The 22,470-nt window shown below is 32.0% G+C and overlaps 2 protein-coding genes and 1 long non-coding RNA gene across 3 annotated transcripts in view; 1 reads left to right on the top strand and 2 right to left on the bottom strand.

Moving 5' to 3' along the window:
* The window catches only part of LOC134258314 (fibrinogen C domain-containing protein 1-B-like), a 125,912-nt gene that overhangs the window by 5,638 nt on the left and 97,804 nt on the right, over positions 1 to 22,470 (bottom strand). The window lies entirely within an intron of this gene.
* Positions 13,073 to 14,955, bottom strand: LOC134258310 (uncharacterized). The gene has a single exon (XM_062740838.1). It carries the CDS (start codon positions 14,734 to 14,736, stop codon positions 13,150 to 13,152), a length of 1,587 nt encoding a protein of 528 aa, XP_062596822.1. The 5' UTR covers positions 14,737 to 14,955; the 3' UTR covers positions 13,073 to 13,149.
* Positions 17,338 to 20,265, top strand: LOC134258315 (uncharacterized). Its single transcript, XR_009990139.1, has 2 exons — positions 17,338 to 18,565; positions 19,669 to 20,265. It is a non-coding gene; the product is annotated as an uncharacterized LOC134258315 (long non-coding RNA).

The following is a 22,470-nucleotide window of genomic DNA, read 5'->3' as shown; positions in this document are numbered from 1 at the left end:
AAGTCTTCGATAAAGTTATTCAAAATGTCAAAGTTTTCGATAAAGTTATTCAAAATGTCAAAGTTTTCAATCAATGCCTGTTTGAGATTTTCTTTTACACATGATGTATCTGATACTGGTTTTGAAATATATAAATTGGTTGATAAGCAAGCGTATGCTTTATGTTTTTAAACAAAATGTGCTCTAAAATAAATAAAAATTGGAACATAAATGATAAAATTCAGAAATTGAAATACTTCCTGACCTTCATGTGACCTCTGTGTATTCCGTAACTTAGAAACAATACTCATTTTGTTGAAAAAGAAACAACAGGTTGTAAATGATAAAATCTCGCATCATTCTTAAACACTCCCCAAAAGAGGGTCCTAATGGGTCTAATCTTATCTTGTCCTTTGAAATAAAACACGTTTCATTCGATATCATTGCAGAATTGAAAAAAGGAAAAAATCTGATTTAATTTAAAATAAGAAACCGACATGAAGACTTAGCATTTGATTCGATATCATATCTTTGCCGACATTGCTCTGGTTGATTTCAACAAAGAAAATAGTGATAACATAATGCAAATGTTGTAAAAATGATATCACATTAACATTGAAGACTTTGCAACAGCAGGGATCTCGAAATAGGTGAAAAGAATTTCAAATCTACATTGTAGATATTGCAATGTCAACAATCTCGACAGAAAATACAACGTAAACACGATACCGTTTCTACTTTACCTACGTACATTACGTTGTCGTCAATATTAAAAATTGTAAGATTAACTAGACATGAATATATTCTGCTTTTGATATAAAACTTCAAAATTAATCAAGTTATATGAAATATGAAATAAGATCTTACCTATCCAATAATTTTTAGTAACATTCCCAAATCCGTGCTTATACTCTATCCATGTCCTGTAAAAATCGACGTCATTATCCTGTCTTTTCTGAAGGACCTGAAAACAATGACAGATGTTTCATTTCATTGCTTCTTGTAAAAAAAACACACTGACCACAATGTAACATTCTAATAACTCATCGCTAAAGGTTCAAGCATTATATGCCGGTGTTTTGTGATACGGAGGCGCTAATGGAAAAACTGAATAATAAATAATTTTTGGAACAACTCCCATTGTCTTTGTGTCAAACGGCTTAGAAAACAATTCTAAAACAAAACGTTGGGTGGTTTCTTCCTTTTACCTTGGCCCAGACAGTAAACTCTCCGAATTGCAGACTAAAATCCAACTGCCCTTTGTTATGTTAGGTCCGTCCGTCAATTTTTAATTAATGCACTAATCAAATAATATGGTGGTGTTCAATTGTAATTCTTTATTCAGGTGCTGATGTTGCGAGGCAGGTTCACGTCACACGCAGCAATAGACATAATGTCATAATGATAAACTTTTGTCAAATTTTGTTTTTATGATAAACTCTAATATCTGAAACTGTCTGAAGTTTTCTTAACTTAAATTGGAATACCTAATAAAATTCGTTCAAAAACAAAAACAATACTCACTGTCCATCCCCCTCCATCTGTCGTCATGTCACAGAAGACCTCTCTCCGGGTGTCAGCGTAAATAACGTACACACCATATTGTCCATTCTTACTTGGGTCTCTTTTCACAATATCTGAACAGTCTTTATAAATCTTTTCTATTCAGTGTAAAGAAGTGAACGAAATCAATAATACAGTGCATTAAAATTGCTATTTCTTTTCAAACATTTCAATCATAAGGGATATATAGATTTATTTAGTATTTCTTGATTTTTGACCGAATGCTCTTTAAACCTCAATACTTTAGTTTTAGATCTTTCAGAATATTTTGCAGAAACTGAAAGTATAGCAGTTCCGATCTGTAGAATAAAATATTTAGTCGACATTCATGATAAATCAAATGTTACATGGGAATAAATTAGAAGTCTATCATGATTAACAATTTTGGTCAAAAAGAAAATTAACATTATTTTTATAATATAATAATAATAATAGTAATAATTTAATTCATATTGACCAAATCTATGATTGATGTTATATTGTTTAACTTCCCATTCGAGAATTTTTCACTCAGATAGAGACGTCACCGTATTCGGGTGAAGGGCTTCAATTTTTATCTTTACTAGGCACCCAGAGTCATTGAGCAGTGAGGGTTCTTTATCGTGTCAACGCCTACCGTGACACAGGACCTATGTTTTTGAGGTCATGTCTGAAAGACCCGTGACTTTCACTATTAATCCCGAGCGCTTGGAGAAGGAACAGTTATACTTATGTTTACGGTGAAGGGCTTCAAATTTGCGCAGCGCTTGGCGAAAGAACAGTAATTTCCTATGTTTATGTCTTAGATTTGACGTGGCGCCGCAAACGAGAATCGAATCCGGGCTTCCCGATCAAGAAGCTAACTATCAACAGCTACATGTAGACTGTAGGTCATAAAATCTATCAAAAACAAACATTAATTATTAAGGGAAGTCTTGATGAGTCTTTATGATATACACATACACAGATATCAACCAGTGTTTAAATTTGCATGAAATAAAACTGATTGAATTAAACGGAATGCAGTAGCTGGTCATGGCAAAGGTTACATGGGTCTAATTGTCTTCTTTATCAATACTGATTACCGGTCACGATAGCCTAGTGGTATAGCGTTGGCTTTGTGATCGGGAGGCCCGGGTTCGTTCACTCGCGGCGCCGCATCAAACCTAAGACATAGGTAGTGACTGTTCCCTCGCCAAGCGCTCGGCACTAGAAGTGAAAGTCAAAGGGTCTTTTGGATATGACCTTAAAAACGTAGGTCTCGTTTCATAGTAGGTGTTGGCATGAAAAAGAACCCTCACTGCTCAATGGTCCTGAGTGCCGAGTATAGGTCTAAATTTGAAGCCCTTCACCGGCAAGTGGTGGTGTTTCTGCATGAGTGAAAAATTATCGAATAGGACGTTATACATTAAACAATCAATCAATCAAAATCAATATTGATTGATTTTATAGAATTGATATGATGTAAAAAGGAAATTGGAAATGTTAAACATGTTTTATATAAGCAAATGCGTGCATTCCTTTCACAAGCAAACACATCATCTTACCTCTACATTTTTTCTAAGATTTTCATACGAAGGAAAATCGATTATAATTACAGACTGACTAAAGAGTTATATTTCGCTAAAGACACTTTTATTGCATTGAGAAATTAACAAAGAAAATAAAAGTAGCAGATAAATAATAAAAGTAAGAAACATGATTAGGTTCGACTGCTTTGTTTGCTAATTAAATACTTTCATTTACATTTATATTTTTTTTCAATTACTTGCAATTAAGATTACAGGTATGATTGATGTTTACCTATGTAATTTATTAATCTCAATAATTTGAAGAATGTAATTGAATTCATTTCAATTCTTTCAGTTTGATTTTACAAATGCTTGAAGAACACATATTTGAAAATTTAAAATTTTTATTTTCTATAAATTTTAGTCAGCGTTGAAGTTAAAATAAATGACATCGGGCGCCTGTGTTTGTTTTTCATCAATAAAAGACCTATTCTATTATAAGATGTATCCTTAAAGAAGGAAATAGGAAATTCTTTCCAATTATTATTTTGTTTTTTTTTCATTTTTATTGATGTTAAATTTGAATGTTTTAATTGATTATGTTATAAGTTTGTTTATAGAAACATGCTGATAGAATATTCAGTCATTATCTTCAGAAATACATGTATGATAATCAGACCCTTTTGATGCTTTAAAATCGAAAACTTTTTCGTGCATAGTTTGACAACATCCCCCATTCTTTCAAAATACCAACAAAATTTAATCAGGAAGGTAGTTATGTCCAGTATTCGTTATAAACACAGAGATTTGTATCTCTCAAAACATCGTAAAATTAATTCGAAAAGGTTGTTCAACGCCCTTTCCAGGACGTATACTTTTCTCATATTGAGAGGGACCCGCTTTAAATGGTATGCCACAAATATTGACCAATGCATGGTTATTATAGCCGAATTCGAAAAAATGAATGATATCCTTCATGCTAACGCCCCCCATGACAGCAAACCTCGAATTTTAAGGTGTTTAACCCGAGGACCCCTCACTTTCACTTCTAGTGCACTGGGCGCTTTGCAAAAGAAAAACAATGCTCATGCTGACGCGGCGCAAATAGAACAAATAACTTTGATATGAATCCTACCCGAAGTGGAATTTTATAATTATGATCTATGTTCTATGTATCTTATATCTTACCTTTTAAGACTGGCTCACAGTTACCCAGAAGACAGATGGCATCCTCGGTACAGGCATTGTTTAAGCAATTTCCCGCCAAGTGCTGAAATTAATCAACCCAGATTTGTAATTCGTTATATATGGGAATTTAATTCATTTTAATGAAAATGTTTCAAGATATTTCTTACCACTCGAAAATTTTCCTTTTCGACATGAAAGGTGAGGCTTTGAGCTGTTAGACTACTGTCCTTCTCCAGATCAAATCTTGTGTTAAGCCGGCATATCTTTTTATCTTTTATCCAATCCACTGAGCTACACAACTTAAACTTGTAACAAATTGTCATGCACATTGTAATGTCAGCGTTTCTCAAAAGGTTAAAACCAGGAATTGAGAGATTTTTATAATTACTAACGATCAAAGCTTTTGGGTCGATGCATTGAGAGCAGCCAGTCTGGAACAGAGCTAGAAATTGTACAAAACGGTAAAGCCAGGTCATCGTTATGTTGGTCACATTCTATTTTCGTTGTGTTCCTTTACGGCAAATTACTGTTTATCTGAAACATATATCGATGTCGTTAAGGTTTGCCTTTTTATGATTAATAAGATCTCACGTGATAGTTTCTATAGTAAAGTTATTTAAAATTCAAAACAGTATCATCGATATAAATTTTATATGATTTGAGTAAATTGGAAAAAGTGTTCTTAGTTTCAAAAACAAAATATAATCATTATAAATTGAAACATCAAAATAAAAATGGATTCCTCTTCATGTTATTTTAATAAAAAGAGAACGGTTCTATATGTGAATTACAGTTGAAAGCCTATTAATGACTTTAATATCAAAAATATTTAAAATTGATCGAAAAAAATAAAGAGTAAGCATTTTATCTTTTAATCCTCCTTTTCTGGATTCTATGTTGCACGTTGTCGGATATTCTTTATGTATTTGACCAATATAAATATACAGGACAGAAATAGTTTGGTTTTTAATCTGTGTTTACTTTTCAATGCTTAATTATTATTTTTTGCAAAAGAATTCTGCACTGTCTTTGTTATTTTTATAAACTAGAAGTTAAAATAAATGCAACTTAAGGACACATGATACAAACTTCTTTCCTTCAAGTTTCTTTGGAGGAGACTTAAAATTATGTCACAAGTTTAGAAAAGCGAATAATTCTTAGAATTTTTTCTTCTAACTAAGGACTGGAAAATGAAATAGACTTGGAAAATATTAGTAATATTTCAACCAACCAACCCCCCCCCCCCCCAAATATACATAAATAACATTCAGTAAAGGTTTACAGGTGAAAACAAATTTCAGAATATGTTACTTTGGTGCTAAAAATGTAATATGAACTTTTTTTTAAAAATATGCCAAGACAGGTGAATTCCATGAGGAAAGACAAAATGACAAAAATCAGAAATATCACATAGGCTGATTTTTACCATTTTGCTTTTTGTAATAAAATTCACCTGGATTGGTACATTTTTCTAAGTTTTATATTACACTTTCAGCACCAATGTTACATATTTATTCTGAAAACCTGTACTGAGAGTGTTTTCTCCATATTTGTAATTATATTGATATATTACTAATATTTTCCAAGAAGTTAATTTCATTTCCCAGTTCTTAGAAGAAAAATTCTAAGAATTATCCACTTTTCTAAACTTTTCACATGATATTAAGTCTCCTCCAAAGATATTTTTTGTATCATTTGTCCTCCAGAGAACAGTGAGCTTGCGCGTTTCATGAAATATGCCTACGTGACAAGTATGTGTGATTCACACACCAATAGCTCACACAAAAACATTCCGTAAAAATTAAATTTACACCCACTTCATGATACTTTTTTCATTAAGAAGTTCCTGATTTAATACTACTTCTTAAGATTATAAAACAGAGCTTTTAATAAGTGGGTACAATATTTAACCTTGGGAATTCAAAGTTATTGTTGGAAAAGACTACACACCGAACATCGTTTAAATATCAACTTCAGAACACTTATGTGTAGACTCCTATTATTTTTATCAAAGTTTATCTGCAAATGATGAATGGAAATTAGAATACTTACTAGGATGTTGATTATTGTTGATTGATAAAATCTCTTCGATATAGGTAATATCAAATAAAAAGGCTTAATGATTATCTTCATCTCATGTGGTAATTCATGAATGAATTCTAAAAAAAAATATTAGAATATTAAAACAGGTCTACATTTACTTTTTCTTTCTTTTCTTTCTTCTTAATGTTTGATTTTATCTCCTTTACCGTAGAGCATGTCATAATAATGATTAAATATACATAGAAAGGAATAGCAGTTCGCCAAATCGTTATCATAATAACCCTTTAGAATCTAAATTGTGTGCAATTGAATGGAACGAAAATATATATCTTTTTTATTCTGAAGAAAAAGTAACTTTAAACACTTTTTTAATAATTTCTGGGACTTTACAAGAGTACTTCCTTTTGTAATATTAATTCTAATTAGTCGCAAGAGGAATACTTGTTTCCTCAATTAAATTCGGTCTGTACAAAACACAAAAAAAACCCTCACATTTGGAACCGTTTTATCGATTTTAAATGTATATACATTGATGAGTTAGTTTCAATCAAAATGCACTATTAAAAATTAAATTTAATGTAAATACAGTCCTTTTCCCTGCTCAACCATTAAAACAATATCAAAGAACTATATGCGGTATATTGCATATATTTGCCCCCACAAAAGTCAAATTTTAAAAACTTCCTGAAATGTGCTGAATTCAATAAATTGTATGAGAAATATGAATTAACAGAAAATATTATAGTGTCAAAGCAGTGTATTCACAATTTTTGTTTTTATGACGTCACAAACAAGTCCGATTTCATATCCTTTTTCAGAAACAGGACAAAATGGACAAAATTTCAACAATTTTAGCTTTAAAATTTATAGAGCGCAAGTTTGTTCAGGCACAATTTTGACATATTTCATTGATATAATCATTCTACACATTATATCAAAATATTGATCCTGAACACACATGCGCTCGGTGATTTTTACTCAAAGTATCGACGAAATATGTACATTTTTCTGTAAAATTCATAAAAAACTGAAATTTACGACATGTTTGTGACGTCATTACGTACATATGGCGTCATTACTTATGAAAATATTCAGTGCTTTGAAGTCAGCATATACTCCCCAGGTTAAGAACTTAATTAAATATATCTCCATCAAAGTTAGATTGGGGGGCAAATATTGGTTCTTTCATTGAAAACACCTTGCCTATGTTTTTCAAATGACATTTTAATAACAAAGCGTTGCGAAATGCAGACTATTAAAACAAGATTTGGTAAGAGTCCGGCACATTACCTTTTTGCCAGTAACCTACATTTTTCCCAACGATTTCAATTACCGAATCAGCTGGGTGAAAAACTTCATTTGCAGTGAAAGTCGAATACTTTATGACATATATGTAAATATGGATAAGAGAAGGTGATGACAGAAAGCTGAAATCATGTCGTTTGTCTAAAAATTTGCAAAACAGACAGGCAAAAGTAAAGAGAAGATTTTTTTTTAATGAGAGAGAGAGAGATGTATTAATTTAGTGAATTTAGAATGTTATTCATCATTTTAAGGATATCTTCACCCCCCTTCTACTCCAGTGCCAAATCTTTTCACTTATGTATCTCAGTTCTGTAAAACCCCACAGAGCTGGGACTTGGAATTTTTGGGAGGTGACAATTTTTTTTGTGCCCTCCCTCCTTCCCCTCTTAAATACTAGTAAATAATAGCATCTATTAATTTAAAGAATATATGCCTTTATTTTATGAGGAAAACTTTGTTGCTGCTATTTGAGTTGGGTTAGCTTGAATATAATTTAGATCGGGTTCGGGATATATCAAATTCCCCCTCTTTGCCCTGGATCCTAAAACGAAAGGTACACGAATTTTATAGCAGACAGAATTTTCAAAAAATATGCTTCAATCACGATTGTTTCTTAAATAATTTTATGAAATAGTATAGACAAATATCTGATTTGATGATTGGATGCATGGATGGATTATTCTTTTTCGCAAAAATGCGAGATTAGCTTGGATTAAAATTTTTCATGTTGGCATACATGTGGCATAATGTATGTAAAAAGTAGGTTACGTTTTAGTTTTACAATCAAACGTGAATCAGATTGAGGAATATTTGTTGTAATTATATATTAAAAAATTTGAATCATGCAAACAAAAAAAAGAGGGGGGGGGGGGTTAATAGCAGTTAAAGTAATCAAAACATTACAATCGGTGTCTATCAATTTTCGCAGTCTTTATTCAATTGAGCATTCTCAATGTATACATTAAGGGAATTTTTAAGTGCATTTTGCAATAGAGTGCTTTAATAAAAAAAATAAATTAATAAATAATTAAATAAACCAAAAAAAATAGGGGGGGGGGGTCGGAAGCAAAGTTATACCATTTCTACTTATCAGAATTAACAGGGAATATTCAAATATTGTAAGTTGTAAGGCTAATGTTCAGCATAAGTTGGGCTATATGTTATTATCATGCAATAGGAACTTAGTTCATGCTTGGCTAAAATAATGCCCTCCACATTGAACAACACCATCAACCAAAAAGACAGGCCAATGCTTTATTTCAAACTTCAGAACTGATGTACTCTTAAAATTAAATTCAGAGATTCTCAAGTGTGTAATTGCCCCTTGGTTCCTTTTGGCAATTGCATAAATTTTATCAAATTCATTGGCAATCAAAGGTAGCTCACTTACTCATTGAGAGCTATGCTAATTATTTTAGTTGTGTAATTAGTCGAACAATGAATTTGACAGTACAATCTGACTCAAGGGTATTGAACACTTTAGCATTTTAGGGACATGGATTTTTCCCCTGTTATTGATGCCTCTTTTTATTCCTGCTCATGCATTCTTCACTTCTAGGGCTATAACAATTAGGAATAAAGGAATTCATAATTTTATTTATCTGGGGTTTGGGGTAAATTAGGGCTAGACTTGTTAATTAAGGAAAATGCAAATCCTTGCTCAATTCATTTTAAGAACATAATCCTCTCTATGCTATAACCAGTTGCTTAAATTTGAAATTCTCTTCTTTTAGCTATATTATGCTTTCATGTTGCTTGCTGCTGCTGCTGCTTGTTGTAATTTGGGGTCGCCCTTTACGCTTGGCGACCCCTTGCTGCTTTTAAATATGCCACGACCAACAATCGCCAATATCAAAATAAACGTGCATAAAGTCATGTTTGTTTTATTTTCTTCTATATAAATAAAATGATAAAGATAATTACTACGTACACGCGGATTTCATTTTTATTTACAGTTTTGGATGGTCATCTTATAAGAAAGACTATCAAGAATCGATGCGTAGACGAGGATTTCATTTTTATTTACAGTTTTGGATGGTCATCTTATTGGAAAGACTATCAAGAATCGATGCGTAGAGTCGTACATTAATCACAAGGCTTTTGAAAAAAACTATTTTAAGTATGTTAGTTAGCAATTAACGCTTTTATAAAAGGAAATATAAATATGAATGTGGAACACTTTATGATGTCGTTTTATTCGAGTTCAAATTCACTTGAATATTACTAGTTGACACAAAACAATCAAGTTAAAGATATGACATCAGCTTTTGCGTAAAGTTAAGTCAGCACCTCTAATTTTAGAATTATTCATAACAATTCAATTTTATAACACCGCTGAATTAAATAGCGCAAATCACATTACTTAATTATAAAACTACTAAAAATATAAAGAAACAAGATTATTGGGGACAATATTGCTTGTAGGCAAAGGATATTCATAGAAAAAATAAATTGCTGAAAGAAACACATGTCTTAAAATAATGCTTTATGAATTTAGCCCAAAATATATATTTTTACTCATAACAGCTTAGAATTTTCTTAAAATATGCTTTGAATATGCAATATAGACTCACATGTGTATAATATTTTGATTGAGGAAATTAGCCCTATATATCTTTTTTATGCAGAACAGTTTTGAGTTTTTTCATACACTTTCAATATATGAAATATAGCTTTCAATTAATTTTTTAGAATAAATTTTATAAATTCTAACAACAGACTTTGTCAAAAAATGAAGATAAAGAAATAGTTGACATATTTAGTCTTAAGGACAGACGAGACGTTCCTAAATAATAGATAAATTTTTCTAAGAGCTTGCCATTGAAGTTTTGCTACTTAAACATGTTTACTCACAAAAAGATTGAGGTACCTTACCAGGCATTTCTGCAAGATACCAGAGGAAATTCTTCTTATATAATCCTATCGGGAAGAAAAAAAATTTTCCAATTCCAAATGTTTAAGTGTTTGGATTTTTTAAAAACGTGTAGAAACTGGTTTAGAAGTCAGAATGTAATGAAAATTTTGAATATTTTTCATACATTGCGAAGATATACAAAACAGATTTTGAGGAACGTCTCATCTGACCTTAAATCTTAGATTTCTGTCTCAACTGAGGTTTTCCTCAACTGCGGTACTACCACCAATTCTGAGTTTCGACTCACTGAATTTAAGGCATTCTGTTCACCACATGTATTATTCATGCACATTTCCGTAGGATTATTCTGTGAAATATTGACAATTTACGCTATTAATTTTCTACATTGCTCAAATAAAATTGTTCGATTTATCAGACCATGTGTTTTAAATGCTGTTCATTTCTCTGTGCCGCCCTTTACTGTTATTCAATATAATCTGTAGGTGTCCAATAAGTTGAATCTTATTGGTCACCTAACTTATCGGACGGAGTGGGGGACTGGGTTAGAAGAAAAGGATTAGGGATTGGAGAGGAGGGGATGAATTGAAATATTCAATAATTTTTTGTGACCAATCTTAACATGTACATCTGTGTCAAGTAATTTTTTTTACTTAATGCATTGACATAATGATTGATTCAATTTTAATTGACTTTACGCACGCTGTGGTCTATCTACTTGTGTATAGAGACACACAGAGCAGAGGAAGTTCTGTCATGTAATGAGCTAACGGCATTATCAAGGTATAAAGCAATTTCTTTGAGTTTTAGTTTTTTAGCCAGAGAAAGCTATTTGAGATATATAAGAAAAAAAGTCCTCAGTCCAATTCAAGGGAAAAAAGAGGAACTTTTTTGATATCGTTTAAAAAATAAATTTCCGCAAACAATTAGCAATTCTACGTAAAGTGAAAAAGTGTGCTATGCATTTGCAGAATCAGTTTCGAGTATCATTCTTCAAATATGATGAATTTAAAACTAAATGTTTATAATGACTTGATTGTATTATTCAAAACAGAAATTGACATGTAAGTACTGTTGAAAAAGGAGTCAAATTTTGTACTTGATTTTGTTCCATTTAATATCTAATAATGTTTCAAAAATTTGTTTTTGCAAAATGATGTGTTCAGTTATTTTATTAAAAAAGAAATCTTAACAATACAGTAGTAATTTTGAAGAATGTAAATGAAAAGAAAATGAAAAATAAACTATCTGGTGAAACAAGTAAAAATTCTTATCATTATTATTAAGATAAGCATGATTACATTAATTATTCAACATAAATACATACACATACTTTAATTTAAAAAACCTTAGGTATTAACGTAAACAAGATAGATAGAGCATTAAAACGTACTAAACTTATTCATGTGTATCTGTATACATATGATGGTCAGGACCATGTACAGTAACGCATGTTAAAGTTGCATTATTTAGTTTTTTGATAATAGTTTTTCTCTGTTTTGAGGTTAAGCGAAAAGGCAATTCCGTCACATAGTGTTAGTTTATAATGTAATAGTTGTAGATATCAAACAGTGATCCAGGCGCGGATCCAGATTTTTTTTCCAGGGGGGGGGGGAAGGATGTTCACCCCTGTCAAAAAAAAAGCCCAGAAATTTCTTGACAAGGCAAAAAGAAAACTAAACTCATTTCCCAAACGTTAAAACCCTTATTCATGGAGAAATTTGTTTTGAGGAATGTCTTCCTTGGATAGTGAACTTTGAGTATATGTTTGATTTCCAGACGTAGTAGAATTAATGTTCAATATAAATCTTTTGCCTTATTTTTTGTTTTACTTTTTAGCCTGACAAAGCCATTTGAAATGTATCTCTAGAAAAAGTTCCCAATCCAATTTACCGGTAATAAAGAAAAAATATCATCGTTATTGCTAAAGAGTCCAACATTACATTTCTGCAATCAATTATTTATTAATTCTAAGTCAAGTGTAAAAGTATGCTTAGCATTTGCAGGACTAATTTCGTGCTTCATTTTCCCAATATGAAACATTTTCTTTAATTTGAATGTCTATGATCTCATGACCGTATTTTCTAAAGAAGACTTGACGCGATTTTACTGTTGAAAACGCAATCTATATTTTTTGAATTAAAAAATTCAATTTTGTTCCATGTAATTTCAAAAGATATGTTTGCAAAATCACGGATTCAATTATTTTTATGGGCAAATCTTAACAATACAGAAGTAAGTTAGAATTTTTAAAGATTTAATCTTTACAATACAGAAGTAAATTACAAGAATGTTCATTGACATATAAAAACTTGTCATTGTTATTTAAACAAACAATTTACACAATACAGAAGATTAAATAATCACACACACAGAGAGAGAGAGAGAGATATAAGACAGAAAAGAGAGAGAGAGAGAGAGAGAGAGAGAGAGAGAGAGAGAGAGAGAGAGAGAGAGAGAGAGAGAGAGAGAGAGAGAGAGAGAGAGAGAGAGAGAGAGAGAGAGAGAGAGAGAGAGAGAGAGAGAGAGAGAGAGAGAGAGAGAGAGAGAGAGAGAGAGAGAAAATGTAAAGAGAGAGACATGTTTTATGAGAGAGAGAGAGACAAAATTTATCAATGTGTAACTTTATATATATTGTATTCACAACCATATAAGAAAATACAATTTAAAGTTAATATTTTTCGATGATAGTTTTTACCTCTTTTGAGGTTAAGAATGTGACTTAAACCTTCTGTAAAGAGAATAGGCGCTCATTCCCGAGAGAAACCTGTAAAAAGTCATTAAAGGCACCAAGACGTTCTCAATGTAGAGCCAATCTTCGAATTCCACAAGCTTTAATATTCTTCCCTTGACAAACGTTATTTGATTGTACGCATTCAAGAACCAATAAATGAGATTTGATATGGTCAGAAAAACTCCTGTTGCTGATATCATAGAAGAATTGAAAGTTACACAAGCTCTTTTCATCTTTATCAAAAAATATGTTTGAAGATAAGTTTCGATTATGAGAAAAATACGGCTACTTAAAAATGCTAGGGTTAAATCAGGCGAAAGTAGACCAAACATAAAATAAGCCACCATACCAGAGGAACTAATAATTAGAATGTAATCATTCACTGTCATTTTGTCTTTACTCCACGAAAAATTTAACTTCCGTAGATTGTAACTACAAAGATATATCACAACAATAATTGAAACTGATCCCAGACATTTACTGAAATACAGCGACATTGCTGTTTTTTCACTGTCCCAATCAAACACAAAAGTCAGTAAAATATTGGAAACAAATGATGGCAGGTTTAAAATGATTCCAAACACGAGAGACACGATATTTGACCCAACCAAGTTATTTACACCATTTCTCGAATGTAACATTAAACTTCGACTGGAATCATTTTCAGGTCCTGGTGGGAATCTACCACGGGACTGGATATCAAAGGCCAAGGAATTATTGAGATCTCCATCCTTGTCTTGCATATTATCTTTCCTATTTACATCAGGCAATGTCCACAGAGATATGATAAAACTTGAGGCTAATATACAAAATTCCATTCTGGCTGGTGTTAAAAACTGCTCTATTTTTCTTTCTAGTTCCACTTGTATTTTAGAAGTCCGGAAGCAAAAGGACTCGTTGCTGTATCTGGGGACTGTCTTGTTTTCCATCATTTCAAACACATTAATAGTACTCACCGTCGTATTAAACCATATAGCAAAATTAGCAGTGAGAATAAATACGACAGCAATAGAATGACTTAAGGTGTTTCTAAATGCGTTTCTCCTATAATATGCTATAATGCTCAGCTGGATGATTAAGAAACACATAAACGCAAAATTGCTAAGGAGAGATAATGCAAAATAAAACAGATTCAATGAATATTTCTGGAGACACTCAAGGTAAATGGCAATATTCAGGGCCAGGTGGAGCATCACGGTCATTCCAAACATCCATAGGAAGATTACACGCAGATTCAAAGACGGATCTGAATCTGCATTACACACCTTAGGATCCACCACCAGACGTCCTCGACAGCCGGACACGAGGAGGACACAGAGAGAAAACAACCCGACAATCACACATCCTATGACCACTGCCCAGTTAATGTAGTTGGCACTCCGGACAGTTGACTGTTCTGCTGCATATGTCGAAATAACAACAAATAGTCCAGAAATAAGGTGAGAAAACAATAAAAAGGCCACATGTCGTGCGTTTCTGTGTTTATAATTTTGTCTTGAAGGACAAATGGGATTAAATAATAATCTACTTAAGACACGTAATGCAGAGATTAAAGTTCCCATTCTTCAAAATTTTTCAGATCAAATGTTATTGGTATAAAATTATTGTTATATACAAAGTTCCTTATTTACTTGTATTTCTAAATTTGGATAGGCATTCATTGATTTAATGTTTTTAAAGTTAATAACATCCCTGAGTGCAATAAGGAAGGTTATTATAGTATGGTTTTAAGAGATTTCACTTTAAAAAATGAGCTGTTACTGCCACAAACATATTCAAGACTAGTACATATATATTATAATATCAAAATGAGCTGTAACTGCGACAAAAACATTCAAGACTAGTACATGTATATTATAATATCAAAATGAGCTGTAACTGCGACAAACATATTCAAGACTAGTACATGTATATTATAATATCAAAATGAGCTGTTAATGCGACAAGCATATTTAAGACTAGGATACAATACTAAAAAAAAAAGAGAGATGTCACTGCTACAAACACATACATGACTAATTTGAAACAATACCAAGAATGAGCTGTAACCGCTACAAATGTATTTATGACTAGTATTCAATACTGCAAAAAAAAAAAGACTGCGACAAACACATTCATAAATAGCATACAATGCTAGCTAAAGTTAGCTAGCTGCTACAAAACATTCATGATTAGTATACTATACTACATGTACAATAAAGAGCTGTTACTGCTGCAAACACGTTCATGGCTGGTACACTAATCTACTAAAAATGAGAAGTTACTGGTACAAACATATTCAAGACTAGTATTAAATACCAACCAAAATGAGCCGTTTCTTTTACAAACATATTCATCAGTAGTATTCAATACTAAGAAAAAAATGTAGGTGTTTCTACTACAAATATATTCATGAATTGTATACAATACATATAGAATATCACACTGTTGTTTTGATCTCGGCCCTGGTATCAGCCCGAGCGGTTGGTCTCGGCCCAAGCCCGGAGGGCTGTTATTGCTACAAACATATTCATGACTTGCATACATTACTATAAACTTTGACCTTTTACTGCTACTTACATATTCCTGATGATTATACAATATTATCAAAAATGAGTTACCTCTACCAACATATTCATGACTAGTATACAATGCTTCCAAAAATGGGCTATTACTTCTACAAATATATTTATGACTGGTATTCAATACTACCAAGAATGAGCTGCTCCTGCTACATGACTGTATAAACATAATCATGACTAGTATACAATACTACAAAAATGAGCTGTTACTCCACAAAGCACAGATTAAAAAGCATAGATAATTTTTATTTTAAATTTTTAAGATTTCTGTCATTTTAATATCATTACATGTTCATTAAATTTTAAAACGTAAAAAGCAAGAACCAATGAATTTTATTTGTTGATCAATATATAGTCTATGTTAGAAATTTCTTTGAAATCATTTAAATTCTTTGAAGTATTGAAATTTTTATAATCTATTCAGATATTCTAAATATCTGAACAATACTGAGTGGTATCCTTGCAGATTAAGAATTCCTTTTAAATTATACATCAAAACGAAATCATTCAAATGACTGGTAAAACTGACAAATTATAAAATGTCATGCAGAGGATCATTTTTGGATGAAAAGATAAGTGAATTTAAAAATAATCTTTTAGGTAAAAGTTTCTCTAGTTAATTGATGTACGTATTATAAACAATAATTGTGGTTCATGTATATAGAACGTACGTTTAGGCATTATCAGCAGTGTAAAAATTATTTAAAGAGGTTTTATTTCCCGAGTTAATGTATTAAATAAATAGATACTTATTACTCTTTGTTCGACTATCGCGGATTCATATTCATATCAAAAAAGAAAAATGTCCTTATTACTTCATGACATAATTAGTTGAGAAACATGTGCAAAGTGTATTTTGCAAAGTGTATTTTTTAAAATAGGAAAATGTCTCTTAAACTCGAGGGTTTATTAATCGAATTACCATAATTTCCTGCACTTTAAGTCGCCTGCGTGGCGCAGTGGTAGAGCGTCTGCTCTAGAGTTGTGGAGTAAGGAGTTGATCCTTACGTCGCGGGTTCGAATCCCACTCGTGAGACATGGAGACCGGTCCTTCGGATGAGACTGTATAAACCGAGGTCCCTTGTCGCAGTAGGTTCTGGCATGAAAAAGATCCCTCACTGCTGAATGGCCGTAAGTGCCGAGCATAAGTCAGTATTTGAAGCCCTCCATCTCAATTTGAGTGAAAATGTCTCGAGAGGGAACATAAAAAAACGATTTTTTTGTATATTTGTTAGAAAATAAGTTTATTTTTTACCAGCTGTTTATTGAATAGTTTTCTAGTGGATAGTCTTCTAAAAATAATTTGTCCTCAAACTTTTGTAAACTTTGTACACATTATTTAGATATTGACACTTATGATGACTTAATTTATACCAATTGTTAGGTATTTGTTTTTATACTTGATTTGATTAAGGAATGTTTTGTATACTTGATCAATACACGGGGCTCAAAGCGGGTGTAACTGGTCAGCAGGGGATTTTTTTCTCCTTCTAGGCATCTGATTCACCTCTGGAATTTAAAGGAGTCCGTGTTCCATGCCCTATTTTTTAATTTTATACAGATTTGTATTGTGTTAAGATTTTATTTAGATCAATCATTGTTCGTTACCTTCAACTGTTTACTTGAACTTAACCAAAAGGTAAGTATAATTTCCGGGCAATGCAGAATGTGAATACACGGGTCTCCGGCATCTTCAGTATCAAACAAACTGGTTACTGATTTGAAAGAAACGTTTCTTGTCCTAGAAGACAATGTTCTTTCCAGGTTACTCTTAACGTTACACAGTATAAAGATGAAATAATAACACAAGCTTATAGCTCTTGACTTTAAGTGTATTTATTCCCAACCAAAGGTATTCTTCTAGATGAATATAGCTGACTATATCATTGTACTTTATCTCCTTGTTCTTGGCTTATTCGTTTTGCCTTTCTATCAGTAAAAACATTGTTTAGAAGTTATAAGAAACATAGCCTGATGAAAATATTTACCATGCAGTGCAATTTTGTTGGATGTTTGATCTTTCTCAATGGAATCCTTTGTGTTTCCTCTCTATTGGGGAATAATTCATTGGACAATTCTAAGTCCTTGCCTTCTTCAACTTCAAGAAAAACAGCCTATTCTCTTAGAAATATTCTGAGTAAAGAAAGACTGTTACGCCTCTCAATGGAACAGAAAATGCAAAAATTAATTTTGGATGTCATTGACAATAAACATATTATTTTGAATGTGATGAAAAGTCTTGATGATATCACAAAAACATTGCAAACTTTTGAAGCAACACAAAAGGAAACCGAAAAAGAGAACTCAAACCTTAAAGAAGAATTGAAAATCATGCGCTCTGCATTGTGTTACTTTAAAAATCTGACAGGTGACAATATATATTCCTTAAATAAAACAGAGATATCACTTCCTTGGAAACAAAAATCGTCTCTTCAGAAAGACAATTATGAACAAATTCTACAAAATGCAGACAATGAAACAGAACTGGATGGTTTCATTAAAACTAACAAGAAAATAAATGCCTCAGGATGTATGGAGCTAAAAGCCGAGTTCAAACTGATGAAGGAAAATGACTTGAACAGTTTAAAAAATGCAATTTCTTTACATGAACAGAAATATGAAAGTCTGTCACAGAAAAACGAGGATACACAGAAAAAAATATTTAAAATGAACGAAACAATATTCGAAGAAAAAAAACGCAGAAGACTTTAATACTCGTTTAAATATAAACGAAGGAAACTTTGTGTCTCTTCGACTTTTGTCAATGCAACAATTCAACGAATTCTAGAGGGTCAAAGCAACGTTTACAAACAACTGATGAGCATATCGGGTAACTACACTTTTAAACATAAAGTTACCATACATAGCAATAAGTTTTTATTTCCTTTATCAGTATACTATGTAAGAATTCAAATGCTCAGATATTTTTTTTCTTTTATTTAACTTTTACTAGATACTAATGATTGTTCATTTTGCACAAATATAGACTAAATCTTAAATATACAGACGATATCCATTTTTTGTTGTTCAATATAGGATTAATATCACGAGTGGGAAAGGTTTTTAAAAAATATAGTCATGAGTGAGTATATTTCGTAACATATCTTGATTAAAAGCTAAGGATTGTGCCAATGCAAAATATGTTTTAACTAGCTAATTAATGCAAAAGAAAAACCGTAAAAATATTCATTAGAACGACAGATCCATAATTAGCTGGATTAAAGTACATATAAAAAAAATCCTCTGTCTAAAATTAGAATTATCTACATTTCATTCAAGACCATTTTAAGGCTATAACAAGGTGCAATTAAAATTTAGGAATGGATATAGAAAGAGACTCTCCAGGTATCAAGCACAGCAGTCGCAAATCCAGACACCCGCAAAACATCCACTTACCATCTATACCGTTCTTTCTTTCAATCAAAGTCCTATGCTGGGATTACATGATTGATTGACAGATTGATGTTGCTTAACACTGAGTCGGAAATATTTCAGCCATACTTCGGCGGTGTTGGGGTTTCAATAGAGCAAACAACTTTCATATTCAGTATATATTCAAAAGCCATTTCTATCTCGGTATTGTAGTGTTATAGTCAAAGAGATTAAAATCTCAAATGATAACCTGATGAAAATTGTTTTAACACCCCTCTCCTCCCCCCCCCCCACCCCGCCCGGCTAAAGTGGACCCAAAATTTGGGGAGAGAATTTCAACAATTACATTGGACGTTTTAGAAAATTTTTATATTGATCAGGAATGGTTACCAAAATATTACTGATGTAATTGAAAAAAGCGATTACAAACTGCGATCGACCTAAACAAAAATCTATTTAGAGTTGGGACCAGGTTTCTAAGAGGAGTAAACACCCCCTGTTTGAAAAATCGTAATATGTATTTGAAAACTTTGTCTTTAAAATTCTTTATATTAATTTCAGAAAAATTACAGTCTCCTCCGACCGTTAGTGGTATTTCATTTTATGCCTACATGGCTCAAAATACAGATAAAATATCTGGCAGGCGTAATCTGATATTTGATGTCGTCAGAACCAACGTTGGAAGCGGATATTGGTCAGGCACGGGAGTATTCATTGTTCCAGAAACCGGACTTTATGTATTTACTTGGACAATAAGATGCAATGATTATCAGTACCACTCGACACAATTGATAGTGAATTATACAGAGCTAGGAGTTATGCACACATCTGTCAGTAATCAATCCGACGTTCCAGGGACAGGGATTGTTGTTACACGTGTCACGGCAGGAGACAGAGTCTTTGTTAGAACACATTTATATTGGAATCGTGGGATAATTGTCAGCAACAACGCAGGGAGGTCATCATTTGCTGGATGGAAAATCGCTTGAGCATTATTCCTTTAGAGGGAAATGACATTCATTTGATCGTATTTTTATGAATATGGCTGCCTGTCTAAAAAATACAATTTCTATATTAAAGTGTTTAAACCTACATTAGTTAGTATCACTCATATTACTAATGTTATCCTAAAATTGAATGCTCACCGACAGTTTTAAATATATGTTGGTTTTTTTTTGTTGAAAAAATGAAAAGGTTACCAGTAGTCAACATGAACACAACTGTGAAACACTGCAGGAGGTTCACAACATCCACCAGTCTTTGGCTATTTGACCAGTCATGACCTGTTTCTGCTAAAAACATAATCTTGACTAGTATACAATTATACTACCAAAAATGAACTGTTACTACTACAAATATATGCATGACTAATATACGATACTACCGAAAAAGAGATGCTACTGTTAAAACATATTCATGACTAGAATACAGTAGTGCAAAAAGAGTGTTACTTATTCAACATATTCATATCATATATAATATATTACTACCAGAATTGAGCGTTACTGCTTCATTCATGAGTGCAATTAAGAAATAAACAATGTTATGCAAAGTGATTGCTTTGCAGGCATATTCCATGATGTACACTAGCGTCTCATAGAAAATATGCCAACAGAGCTATTGCTACCGATAGCAATATACTCATGGGTACCAATTGCGCTAGGTTATTAGCAGAACTATTTTTATATTCATATGAAGCAGAATTTGTGCAGAATCTTATACATGAAAAGAAGAAAGCACTTGCTGTGGCCTTCAACTGGACATTTAGATATATCGACGACGTATTGTCAATTAACAATAGTAATTTCCATTCCTATGTCGATACGATATACTCTGATGAGCTTGAGATAAAAGATACAACAGAGTCTGACACATCTGTTTCTTTCTTGGATATTTTACTTGAAAAAGACGTTAATGGTAATCTAACAACCAAGCTATATGATAAACGTGATGACTAACTTTTCTATCGTCAACTTCCCTTACCTATGCACCAATATACCTTCATCACCTTCATCACCTGCATACGGAGTATATATATATATATCAGTTGATTTGATATGCAAAAGTATGCTTTACGTATGAACAATTTCTAAAACGAGCAAAATTATCGACAATCAAGTTAATAAATCAAGAATATCAACAGTCTCGTTTAAAGTCATAATTTCGTAAGTTCTATGGTCGATACAATGACCCTCTCAGCATATACAATTTATCATTAAGTCAAATGCTGACTAAAGTTTTTCATACTTATTGTTAGATTTTTCTAATTATTGTTGGATTTTTCCGTTATTTCCCGATTTCCCGATCATGACAAGGAGCACACGGTGGGTGTGACTGGTCAGCAGGGGATGCTCACTCCTCCATGGCACCTGATCCCACCTCAGATGTTTCGGAGGTCCATGTTTGCTCTGCTCCTATTTTTTTAATTGTTTTATGAACTTTGAAAATGAATATTGTTCGTTATCTCCATATCTTGGTATTCATAATGTCATGTTCTCGGAATAGTGGGTGTTTATTACTTATTTTTGCATTATGTGATATTGTCAAGAATATGAGAGGAAGTCCTGGCTTACATAAGAGTACGGCTCCTTGTTTCCAGTAAAGAAAAAAATAAAATGAGTAAGTCTTATAAATCAACTTTTTTTTCCAATAAATCACAAATAATTGATATGGTATTTTCTTCTCACGTATAGCTATCTGGATACAAAACCGTATCGTCAAAATACCCTATTTTTATGCAGTTGTGACGACATCGTATTGAAACTCTCCAAGAAAAATTAATAATTTAACAGTATAATGAAAAAAGAGATTGCATATATATTGATATAACTTAAGAGTTTATTTGATATGTTTTTTTAAGTTCTTAAAACTCATTGTCAGAGCTGAACTGATTCTTAGAATAGATATACATCTACTATTGCAGATATTTCAGTTGCTTTAAAGGTTTAACAACCTAGCTTGAAGATTTACCGTTCTTTTCAAAGATGTGTGTAAATATTAACAGAAAAATTAAAATATAGCATTTTTTTTTTAATTGTAAAATGTTTTATTACACAATTAAATACTTTGACAAAAACTTAGTTTTGAAATGTATGAATGAGAAATTTCAATTATTTTGAATTTATTTTTTCTGGAGAATATTGTTAAAACTAAGATTTATTCCTTTTACAAAACATTTGATATATAATCTTCTGAAAGCCTCAAATTAGTGGAAGAGCTTGTACTCTGCGGGTTTGAGAAACCAATTGCACTCATAGCAGAAAAGGTTCATAAAAGTCATTCATTATAAATTCGGTAAATGGCTTTACAAAAACATGTTTCCTGTCTAAGAAAATACCATTCATTCCAGGTCACACATAATGC

This window comes from Saccostrea cucullata, unplaced genomic scaffold, assembly GCF_032062105.1.
Source record: "Saccostrea cucullata isolate Sc308-1 unplaced genomic scaffold, CSIRO_AGI_Scuc_v1 ctg11159, whole genome shotgun sequence".
NCBI lineage: Eukaryota > Metazoa > Mollusca > Bivalvia > Ostreida > Ostreidae > Saccostrea > Saccostrea cuccullata.
Note: the sequence above shows the minus strand (reverse complement) of the source record. Positions and strands in the feature narration are given on the sequence as shown.

What these genes read in the sequence shown, in the direction of transcription:
- LOC134258310 (XM_062740838.1), bottom strand. Translation starts at nt 14,736, where the DNA reads ATGGGAACTTTAATCTCTGCATTACGTGTCTTAAGTAGATTATTATTT.